Source organism: Pelophylax lessonae (genome assembly GCF_965119305.1).
Source record: "Pelophylax lessonae genome assembly, chromosome: 3".
In the NCBI taxonomy this organism is placed as follows: domain Eukaryota; kingdom Metazoa; phylum Chordata; class Amphibia; order Anura; family Ranidae; genus Pelophylax; species Pelophylax lessonae.
In genome coordinates, this window is record NC_138770.1 from 10,134,312 (window position 1) to 10,146,846 (window position 12,535).

Sequence of the window (12,535 nt, forward strand, 5' to 3'; positions counted from 1 at the left end):
AGCACACACTGCGAATCGCCGAATGACGTCATCGCTGATCGGACCCGGAAGTGAGGAGAGGAGGAATAAACAAGAAAATAAGGTATTTACTAGCAAAAAAAAAGTTTCCATTGGTAAAAGTCGTTTTAAAGGGGATTACATACATCTAAAGTTACGAAAATGGGTAGAACTCCACTTTAAGTGGTTAAATATGTTAATATTACGAACACTACAGATGAAAATAATATCAACATTCTCCTCTTCTGCTTTAACCATATTTTATATTTCATAAAATATTTCCATTATATTCCCAGATATTCAGGAAAAGCACAAACAACATCTGATGGAGAAGACTGAGACTCTAGTGGAACATAGACCCCCAGGAACCACCCTGGAACCACAAAAATTCCTCATCAATGAGCGTTATGTGAATCTGATTGTAGTCTCCACTGATCAGTTCAGGCAGCGTCCCCAGAATGAGCTAATACAGACTGGGGAAAAACATGAGGAAAGCTTGAAGGAAGCACAGACTGGACTGGAACACATTTCCCCCAACAGGCTGTTCCGATGGAACCACCAGTCACATTGCATACCACATGCAGTAATGGTGAGCGGAGTGCCAGGAATAGGGAAGACCACACTGATGCAGAAGTTTGTCTATGACTGGGTGACTGAAAAACACTATCAGAGATTTGCCTTTCTCTTCTTCTTCAGATTTCGGGACCTTAATAGACTGGGAGAGGTCAGCTTGGAGGAGATGATTCTTCATCATTATCCACATCTGGAGAGTCAGATTGGAGATATTTTACAAGATCCAGAGAAACTTCTTTTTATATTTGATGGATTAGATGAGAGTATTCACCAAATAAATTTCACATCAAGTAAATTGTCCAATGGAAAACAGAGAACACATTTTGGTGAGATTGTGGTCAGTTTGGTGAGGCAGAGTCTTCTTAAGGGTTGCTCTGTACTGATAACCAGCCGCCCAACCAGACTGGCATTAGTTGATACCGGTGTTTTCCATAGAATAGCTGAGATCTTGGGATTTCTCCATGGAGACAGACTGATCTTCTTTAATAATTTCTTTGGAAATGAGGAATTATCAGAGAAGGCTTTTCATTATGTACAGGAGAATGACACGCTGTACACTTTCTGTTATATCCCATCATACTGCTGGATCATCTGTACAGTGTTATCAATGTGCTTCAGATCCCAACCAACAATCACTGATCAGCTGATGACATCATTACCCAAAACAGTGACACAACTCTTTGTGACTTTTGTCTCCAACATTCTGGCCAATCACAGCCAGAATAAAGATGGTGGTCACACTGCCCGGGAACTGCTGACATCTATTGGGTGGATGGCAGAACATGGAGTGATGAATCACATGATTGTATTTGATGAGCGTCATCTGGAGGCATTCAGTGTGAGAAATGATAATCATCTCTTTTCATCTTTCATGATGGAATCTGGTCAGCCTCCTGATGTGGATTACACCTTCTTACATCTCACTCTTCAGGAGTTTTTTGCTGCTTTAGTCCATTTTATTAACTATAATCCTGACAGATTACAGGAAACACTTGATGAGGCTGAATCTTACAAAGACGGCCGTGCTGAAATATTCCTTCGTTTCCTCTGTGGTCTCTCAGACTCTTCTACTAGATCCATGTTAAAGTCTCATGTGGGAGAATTGTCTACTCAGGCTGTCAGAGATGTCATCACCTGGATCCAGAAGAAAAACACAGAACAAAGACCTGAGGAATCTACAGATGAGAGAAAGCTTCTCAATGTATTCTACTATCTCTATGAGAGCAGGAATAAGGCTCTGGTGTCACAATGTTTTGGATCAAACAAAGTTGACTTTTCTGAGGTCCCCCTCAGCCCTCTGGACTGCTCTGTGCTGTATTTTATCCTTCAATCCTGCACAGAGACAGAAGAAGTAAATCTCATCTCATGTAATATTCAGAGTGAAGGATTGAGGAAATTTATACCGGCTCTACACACCATCAAGAGTTTGAGGTAAATATAAAATATTAATAATCACAATGCTGTAATTGTTATTTTCACATGTTTTTCCAGATAAATTATTAATTATTTATTGGTGTGATTTGTTTTCTGTAATATGCAGACCGTACATATCTATTTATGTGAATACATCAGATAAGACCTAAAGTAGAACTAAAGGCAAAACCTTTTCTTTTCTTCTTGGATAGAGTAAGGGAGGGTTATAACCTCTGTCAGTTTTTGTCACATTGAGGAGACTTCCCTTCACTTCCTGTCCTATATACAAAATAGAAAGTAACTGGAAATTCCTCCAAAGTGAAGCAATCCCTGGTTGTCACCAGAACTAGTATCCCTATTGGAAGATTTCTCCTATTTTCCATGTTCTGGCGACAACCCATTTTTTTTTCACTTGCACTCTCAGTGATAACAGTAAGCATGACAAATAGAGAGTGTGAATCACCCTACTGGGGGACAGACTGTAATAAAAACCTGACAGGCGCTCTAATCCTCAACTCTGTTGAAACCTAAAATAAGTTTTATCTTTAGTTATACTTCAATTTTCAAAGAGAAATACATATATTATGAAATTTTGATTTTTACCTTTTGATTAATAGAAAACTGAACCGGGTGGGTGCAGTGTATGTTAAAAGTGGGTGTGAATCAATGTGTGAATAAAGCAGTGGGCTTTAGGCTACATTTACACTGCTCCCTATCAAAAATGCATATGCATTTATGCAGTGGTTTTCCTGAATTGTAGTAAATTTAAGGTAAGGCATGACTTGTGTTTGCAAAGTTTGTGTTGTGTTTTCCCCATATCACTTCCCACTATTCTGATGTGATTTCCAGTATGACTATGCTGTGCTTCTTGCTTGCAAGTTTAATGCAACTTTGATGCACCTTCAATGCTACTTTAGAAGTTCTCAAGCCTGGGTTCACAGATTGCAAGACAAGGGAAATCACATTATATTCAATGATGCCCTTCTGATCATCTCAGCACAGTGCAATTTTGGAACAGGTTCCTGGTGGACTTCAGTATGAATTCAGCCCCATATTCTATGTTATCTCACAAAAGTCACAGCAGCATAAATAAGAAGCATTCCTATACACTTTGATGGATCAATGTATTTGTTAACCCTTACCTCTCCTCCTTGGTCATCCTTCATCCATTGATTTTGATACAGCTGGAATTTTGTAGCCTTCCATGAATCCTTTCTTTGACCCTTCGAAAAAACCCTCCCCTCGGGGTGAACTATGTACATTGCAGGGATTGTAACAACCTATGTTGCAGATTCCTACCTTTTGTTATTCTGAAGAAATTGCCGTTTGTGTGTATGTGCAGAATGAATTTCAATGGGAGTGATTGTATAATTATTAATCAGCTACAGCACTTGCAGGGCTCTAATAAAGAAAGTGACATGGTCTGCATCTCTTTAGACATGATTTCCCTTTGGGAGTATCTCCCCTTTCTTGCAGGGGATGCCCAAAATATGACTTGTATTTTAGTGCAGACTTCTGGGAAAATCTGTGAGCCATTCACACAAGCAGGAAATGACATTTTCAGAGGGCCTTCTGTACATCCTCTGTGTACAGAACGCCTCCAGGTTGCTGTATTGCTTTTGTGAGAAAATTACAGCACTGCAAATTGAAAAGGAAAGGTCCCCTATGGGGCTTCTCACATTCAATTCTTTCAGATCTTCCCGTGATATTCCTTTGCTAGAGCATTTTTGCTGCCTGCAGCTTAGGAATTTTGTACTCTTCAGGTATCATCTCACTTGTATACTCCGCTAATGTCTCTTGGAGAAAACCTCCAGTAACTAACTATTGAAGTCAATGGGAAAGTGAGCGAAGGGCTGCGCTGAATCTAGAGGACTGGCAGGAAATGACACAGAATAGTGCTAAATGTTCCAAGAATGTACTAACTTCGGAAAATGCGTACAAAATACTGTACCGCTGGTGTATCGGCCCCTTTGGCATCAAATAAATAACGAGAGGAGAGCTTCTGACTGGTGCAGTACTTTTATTCTTTTGCATCAAAGGTGTGCAGGAGGGTTGAACGTTAATCTCTTTAGCACCTTGAATACCATAAACCATAAGCATAAGCACCATAGCACCGTGAAAACTGTAAACGACATACAATACATTTGTTTACAGTGATCACCAAAAAGGGGGGTTGCAAGGTTAATTGCAAATGTGAAGGTACAAGGTGGATTACAGTTGTCTGCACACATATCTAATGACATTAAACATCTAAGGAAACATGGCCACATGCAAAATGCTTTGGATTATCTATAGCATATTTAAACTAACAGCATGGACACAATTTATATCTAACAACATATACTTCTATATATAATGCACTCTTACTGCATACCTCGCTCCGCTTGCCAAGGGGTGCAAACTTTAAACCTTAGAAATCCTTTCTTTAGCAATCGCCTTTCCATTAAATGCTGCTGACATGCACTGTATGAAATCTGAGTCACAAGAAAGTTTACCTCGGAGCTAGAGAAGGAGGAGTAGGAGGAGTGGTCTAGTGGTTCTGCTGATTAAACATTCCCCAGGGAACCAAAAGGAAGGCAGAAAGGTTCCACCTGGCAGTAAGTGCTGAACAAAGATTTAAAGTGATAAGCGGACAGTTACACTCCCACCAAATTATGTTATGATGAATATAACTTAAAGAGTCATACATAATTTACAGAATAAACCATGGCCGCTATAAAACATGGTACATCGTACACAATTTAGCTTATAGGTACCTCTGTAACTGGCTACTGTCTTGTGTGGTGGTATGCTAGTGTATCACTAAAACTGAACTTATTTGCTTTCTATGAGGACTACTAGCTTTTTGAATAGGACGTTCAATAATTGAAGGTTTTGATACATAGTCCTTCTTATCTTGCAATCTTCTGTCACCTACTAACACCTTGACTCGACAAACTAGACCATCCTTTTCCATTGTAGTTTCAATTACACGTCCTAGTTGCCACTGGCATCTGGGAGACATATCTTCTTTTAATATGACAATGTCATTTACTTTGAGGTTAAGTCGAGGTGTGTGCCATTTCTGTCTTGTGGAAACACTCATGAGGTATTCCCTTTTCCACCGACTCCAGAATTGTTCTGCAAAATACTGTACTCTACGCCACCGTTTAGCTGCATATACATCTTCCTTTACGAATTTCCCTGGTGGAGGTAATGCAACCTTGGATTTCATCAGGATGAGGTGGTTTGGAGTTAGAGGTTCTGGTGCCTTGGGGTCATTGATTCCATCGACAGTTAAAGGATGGCTGTTAACAATGGCCATGGCTTCATAAAATAATGTTCTAAGAGAAGCATCGTCTAGTCTACTTGAACATTGGACTGTTGTAGCATTTAGCACATTACGAATGGTTCTAATTTGACGTTCCCAGACTCCACCTGCATGACTTGCGGAAGGAGCATTGAAGATAAACTCACACTGTTTATCAGCTAGGAAAGGCTCTAGTGCCATCAACATGACACTCAACCTTGCTACGGTGACTGCAGCTGAGAGTTCAAGCCTTGGGATGCTCACAATCTTCGTTGGTGCGACTCTTGCTTTAGCCATTAAACCAAGACTGCAATGGACTTGATCTCTGTCATTCTTGTACCTAAGGTACGAACAGGCACCATATCCTACGTTGCTGGCATCGGAAAAGGGGTGTAATTCCACCTTCACTCTGTTACCGAAGTCTGGGGGATGGTAACATCTGGGTATCTTGATTTCCCTTAAAGCTTGCAGACTACTCTTCCAGGCCTCCCACAGTGGACATAAGCTCTCAGGAAGTGCTTCATCCCAACTGATGCCCCTGCGGCAAAGCTCTTGAAGAATGCACTTGCCACTCAGTATGAAGGGGGCTATGAAGCCTAGAGGATCATAAAGAGAGGCTACAACTTACAGGATACCACGACGAGTTGAGGGTTTATCCTTTATGTCAACACTAAAACTGAAAGTGTAGTTTTCAATTGACCACTGAATGCCAAGTACTTGTCCTTCTGTTGTTGAGTCTGGGTTAAGTTTGACAGGTACACTAGTTGTTGCTCTTTCGGACGGAGCTATACAGGACAGGACGTCCCTTTTATTAGAGTTGAACTTATGCAGTCGTAGGCCAGCATTTTTACATAATTCCTGCGTTTCGAGCATTTCTCTGACTGTTGGAACGCTGGTTAGGCCATCGTCGACATAAGTTCTTCTCGATGAAGGCTGATGCTGAGGGATATTCTGACTTGTATTGTCGTGCAAGATACTTAAGGCACATCCTGGAGAAGAACTGGCACCGAAAAGGTGAACTGCCATTCTGTATTCTTTCGGTTCTGTGTCCAACTGACCGTTCTCCCACCAAAGGAACCTTAAGTAATTGCGCATTTCTGGGGGGATGTAGAACTGATGGAACATCTTTTCAATGTCGCATATCACAGCAACTGCTTCCTTCCTGAAGCGACAGAGGACTCCCACTAGAGAATTTATCAGGTCGGGACCTGTCAGTAAGGTGTCGTTTAGGGAGATGCCTTTGAACTTTGCCGAACAATCAAAGACAATCCTTAACTTGTCTGGCTTCTTGGGGTGATAAACCCCGTGATGTGAGATGTACCACACTGTCTCTTCCTCTGATAATGAAGGGGCTGGTTCTGCATCACCTTTTCTGATTGTTTCCTTCATGAATGCAGTGTAGTGTTCATGTTATTGTTTATTTGCCTTTAATCTTTTCTTCAGATGATAAAGTCGAATAAGGGCCAGCCTCTTATTGTTTGGTAGTGCCAGTTGACTGTTGTCTTTGAAGGGTAACGGCATCTCATATGTGTATATCTTTCCTTTTCATTATAGTTTCCGAGAGAAACTGCACAAAGCGAACATCATCTTGAGACACGTACTTATCTTCATAATTTCTTTCAATGAAGTCCATTCCTAAAGCCTTTAACACATCAGTGACCGGTGGCATTGGCATTTCTTTCACTGCGACTCAGTGTACAAAGCTCTGGCTACCCTGTCTATCAAGATGTGGATTTGCTGTTCCTATAATGCTCCAGCCATGCATCGTTTTTTGAGCGAAAGGTTCATTTTCGGAGCCGATAACAACCTCCAAGGGAGCCAGTGCTGATGGGCAGTCATAACCGATCAGCAGTCCTACTTTGCAGTCTTGAAGTGGCTGTAACTTGTTTGCCAAGTGTTTGAGGTGTGACCACTGGAGTGCAGTCTCCTTAGTGGGGTTGTGAGACTTATCTACTGGAATGAAATCTCTTGTATAGGCTTGACGGAGTTGGACTTGAGCTTTAGAGTTGAAGCCACGCACTCACAGACCGTGAGCAATTTGGCTTGATATAACTGTGTCAACAGCTGTCATTGTGCTGAGCTTTAGCTGTAACGGCTTGGTTCTCACACTTAGCTTCTATACCAGTTCTGCCAGAATTAAGGTTGAATCACTCGGTGTGTCAAGTAAGGCATAAGTGAGGATTTCCCTCTGAGGCTCCGCTGTAGCTGTCAACAGAACTTGGACAATGCAGGATGTGGCAGAAGTATGTCTTGTCAAAGTATGGGACATAACTTTGGGAACGTTGTCGTTTGCCTTATTTCTCATGGCTACTGAATCATCGTGTGATGTTTTGACAGGCTCAGTGTTTCTCTGCATGTGCAACCAGGTTGGATGACGTCCACTGCATATGCTACACGTGTGTCTTCCTTTGCAGTTTTTTGTAGTGTGGCTCTTTCTTAAGCAACCAAAGCAGAGGTAGTTTTCATGAATGAAGGCCTTCTTTTCATCGATGGTCTTTGCTGCAAAAGTCGGACATTTAGCGACACCGTGTGTTTCGTCTTTGCAGACTGGACAAGGTGGTTTTGGTCTTGAAGCTGAGATCTCTGGAAAGTTGAAAGTAGAGGGCTTCATTTGAGTGCTTGTGTTGAGCGCCTTGGCTCTCTTGGGAATTCTCTCATCTGTAGTCTTGGTACTGAGGAAGAAAGGAGAGGCAATGGGGTTGCATGCAATTTTAGCTTCCCTTTGCAGGAACTCCGTGAAGCGAGCAAAGGTTGGGTATTCTTGAGACTTGTCTAGCTCGTCCACAACTATGCGACTCCATCTCCTCACGATCCATTCAGGCAGTTTCTTGAGAAGCTTGTGGTTTTCTTCAATCATTTAGAATAGCTAGGCCTTTAACATGAGGAATGGCCTCCACACAACCTTGAAGGAAATCCGCAAACTCTCTTGCTACAGGGTCGTTTGCTGATATCTTTGGCCATTTAGCCAACCTTTCTCTGAAAGCTCTTTGCACTATGAATGGACCTCCATTCCTGTCCTGTAGGATTCCCAAGCAACTAGATAAGCGTCTTCTGAATTTCGATAGAAGAAACCTTCCACTGCCTTCTGAGCTTCACCACAGAGATACCTCTTCAAGTACAGCATTTTTTCGCACACAGGGAGTGGTTTCTGATCAATCAGCGCCATAAAGGATATCTTTCAATCTATGAACTTCAAAGGATGACCTATAAATACAGTTGGTTCAGGTAAAGGGAGACGGTTGGAGATGAGCAGACTTGCAAGTTCTGGGGTTAGACTAACTTCTTCTTTTGGTTTTGACACCCCAAATGGTGTATTTGAAGGTTGAAATGGCACAGCTTTTGGATTCAATGAGGTTTGAGGTTCATTATTTTGGCAGAGGCATTGCACCTTGTGGTCTGTCTCCTGTTCACAGTTTTCAAGACTATCATAGGCGTTGTAGGCTTTCACTCTTGCTGCAGCTACCTTGACTTCATTTTCTGCTTGTAGCAGTTGTAGTCTTGTCTTGTCTTTTCCTCATCCAACTTCAGTTTAGTTTCTGCCTCCAGTTTGTTCAGCTTAGCTTGCTTCTTGCGCATCTGTTGGATCGCCTTTGCCTGCTCTATCTTGGCTGCAAGATCTGCTTCTGCGTCTGCGCGTTTGCTAGATCTGGAAGTAGCTCTCGAGCTTGCGTTGGAGTCTGGTAATGACTCTGAGAGGACAGTTTCTGTTTCTGAGTTTCCAAAGACTGACTCATGCTCTTCTTTATTAAGCACCATCCTCACTTTTTCCTTCTCAAGTTGATCATTAAAGATTTCATCTACATTCTCTAGCCGCTTGCTGATGAGGTTGCAGATTTCAGCCGTTAACGCGATGCATGCATCCATTCTCTTAACAATGTAGGGGGTAGTGGAATTATTTCGGCAAATGAACTCATACTGTTGGTGTACTAACGCTTCTTTTGCTTTAATCGCTTTCAATCTTGTATTAAGGTCTTCAGTTGAGCAGAAATCCTTTAACTTTGTCCTAAATTCTTTTGCTAACTCCTTCCAAGAGTTGTACAGTACACCTTGTTGAATGCCTTTTCATTTTTCTTAACTGTTTTTTTTTTTCGTTCATTTCTTTGCCTTTTTCTGTTAGGCTTAGCTCTCTGGAGCTGGATCGCACCTGTTGTGACTCTGTGGGTTTGTCTGTTTCTTCAGCAGGTGACAACATTTTGTTCTAGTGTGCCTTTGCCTTTCAAGTGTGTGTGCCTGAAACCTAACTTGAATAAGTGTTGGTTCAAACTTGCTACAAAGGGTTACGACAGAAAACAGGCATTTACACTTGTAACTAAAGATTAGCAAACAATGCATAAAATACCACAAAATGTTTTAAACAAATATACTGCTGACACTTTCTAACCAGACAATTTAACCCTTTACGTAACTAGCTGCAGTTTAGTGGGTTAGGAACTTGGAAGATAGCGTTGCTTTAAATCTGACACTAGGCCTCTAAACACAAATATAATAACTTAATCACTGCTTTAGCAAAATATTAATTATTTGGCTCGCATACTAATTAAGGGTTGCTTGCAGACCACATATAAAGAGCCCGCTATATTTAAAAGTCCACGTGACACATTTACTTTTCAGCCGAGTCTCTGTTGCCAAGATGGCGTCCGCACGTGTCCTGCGAGGTGTTGGGAAGCCTTTATTCACAGTTTGATAAAGACTGCGACGCAGCCGATGATTCACTTCAGTGACGGGTTTCCACCGCAGCGACGAGTTTTCACTGTAGCGGCCCCTTTGGCATTGAGAGAATAACGAGAGGAGAGCTTCTGACGGGTGCAGTACTTTTATTCTTTTGCATCAAAGGTGTGCAGGAGGGTTGAACGTTAATCTCTTTAGCACCTTGAACACCGTAAACCATAAGCATAAGCCCCATAGCACCGTGAAAACTGTAAACGACATACAATACATTTGTTTACAGTGATCACCAAAAAGGGGGGTTACAAGGTTAATTACAAATGTGAAGTTACAAGGTGGATTACAGTTGTCTGCACACATATCTAATGACATTAAACATCTAAGGAAACATGGCTACATGCAAAATGCTTAGCGAGGGGGTGGGGGTTTTGATCTTGGGGGTGGTTATAATAGGTTTTTGCCTCCGTCCCTATAAACTAATGAAGCAGGGGGTTTTTTTGGTGTCTCACGCCAAGGAAATGGGACTTTATGGGCAAGTAGTATGCATAATAAAGTAAATGTGAAAAATAATAGAATATTATAAAGGGTATATATATATATAAAATTCCAAGTTTATTGGACAATCTTGTCAAAACAAGAGAAATGATATAATTAGTATCTCAATATGTGAGCATAAGTGTTGGGTATAGGCCCAATGTGATAAAGGTAGAAAGGTGATTCAAAAATGAATCCGTGACACATGTGATAATAGTGACAGTTCATATGGATTCTTGTCTCTGCGTGTCCCGAGTAAATCAGGAAGAGTATTACAGAGATCCATCCATAGTATCCTGACGCGTTTCGGCTATATCAGCCTTTTTCAAAGGTTTCTGTCACCCAGCTGAAACAATAATAGTATTAATGTTTCCTTAGGAAATATATAATTATGGGTGTATCAAAGTACTAAAAAGTACATACTTATTTTTCCATCTTGTTTCTGCAAACCAAAGAGAAAAACTCTCTGCTTCCTCCAACCTGCGACAAGGAGCCGTAAGATGCCACAGTCTGGAAGGATATATTGGGTTATTGTAAGTAGAGTATATATATAATATATAATAAGGGTAATTATTACCGTTATTATTACTCACCTACCAAAAGAAAAAAGTGTTCATGTATGAGTCTTTACTCAAGGTTCCAGTGATGTCTCAGTTACTAAAATAATATAATATGTAATATGTAGGTTATACATTATAGGATATTTCCCAAATAATTGTTTTTATGGATATCCAAATTACTTACAAATGCCGAGTTTTGAAATGAGGATAAGGGGGAGGTATCTCTTCCACCGTTTTACTTCAGGGATGAGCTATTACCCCGTTCTGAAAATACCATGGTATGTGTCCATAGATTAATTAAGGCAACAATGGTTGTGGATACAAAGTATTTTATTTGTGACTTCAAAGATTGCAAGATGAACACTTACATTTTGGGGGAGATGTAGGAAGAGAAATTAGGATCCTTTCACGGCTTGCGGCTCCACGTCTGTCCTGTTCCCTCAGCAAGAGGGAAGTGAGGAGAGACGCCGGCTCCCCGGCCTTATAAAGCCGCTCGCGCATGCGCCTGAGGTGCCGCGCTCGATCTGCTTTTTCCGTCAATGACTCGGATGCTTCATACTGCGCATGCGCCTGGGTGATGCGCGCGCAGTATGAACCGATCATGACAGTACGGCCGCCGACACGGGATAACGAGATCGGGGAAGTCACCCGCCGTATCCTGCGGGTGAAGGGGGAAAGATCTTAGGAAACCTCCTTCCTATCTCAATAGAGCCCCTGTCACTGGAGGGTGGCAGGGGCTTACCGTGCCAGGCGCAGGTTCGAGGAGATGCAGAGTGGTTTGTCAGTGAGACAAGATTACATAAGACATTTTGTACAACAATGATGCAGTAATTGCTAATAAAGCAAGAAGTATATCTGTATTATAAGGGCATTTCCCATTCTAACAACAATGGTAGCAAACAATCAATAGTAAATACATAATCATTTGTATTTATAAAACAATTATTTTTAGATGTATGTTAACAGCAGTATTAGTATAATACCCAAAAAGGGGGTGTCCCTAAAGAGGGGATGTTATTGGAACAATTACAGGTCTGGTACATCAAAGAGGGGGAGGGGAAAAGGGGGGGTTTGGGCAGAAAAAAGGGGGGTTTTTTTGAATTTGTTATTGGTCATTGATGGATGGTCTTGTTATATATTCTTAATCTGTTTTGCCCGAGGCAAAGCCTTCCAAAAATGGTCTAAAACTTTCTGTTTCATTAAGTCCTGGATATTTTGTGGCGTTCAGACGCCTGATCCATCGCATCTCCATTTGCAACAATTTTTTGTTCCAGTCGCCCCCACGCTGAGGTATGTGTACTCTCTCAAGGGCAATAAATGTGACCTTTGGCATTTTATTGTTGTGTATATTTTTAACATGTCTGCCAAGTGGTAGATGGAAGTTGCATATGGTCATGCTTTGGACATGTTTATTTATCCTCTTACCCATTTCTTGTTTCGTCTTACCGACGTAGAAAGACCCACATTGGCACCTCATAAGGTACACAACACCTCTCGTTTTGCA

At 41.4% G+C, this 12,535-nt stretch overlaps 1 protein-coding gene across 1 annotated transcript in view; it reads left to right on the plus strand.

Annotated features, from left to right (window-relative positions):
- Positions 1-12,535, plus strand: part of LOC309550688 (NACHT, LRR and PYD domains-containing protein 12-like) — a gene marked incomplete at its 3' end in the record, with an annotated part of 537,904 nt that overhangs the window by 199,881 nt on the left and 325,488 nt on the right. Inside the window, exon 4 of the mRNA XM_082251023.1 lies at positions 294-2,001. Coding sequence (XP_082107149.1) covers positions 294-2,001 — 1,708 coding nt within the window. The remainder of the gene's footprint in view (positions 1-293; positions 2,002-12,535) is intronic.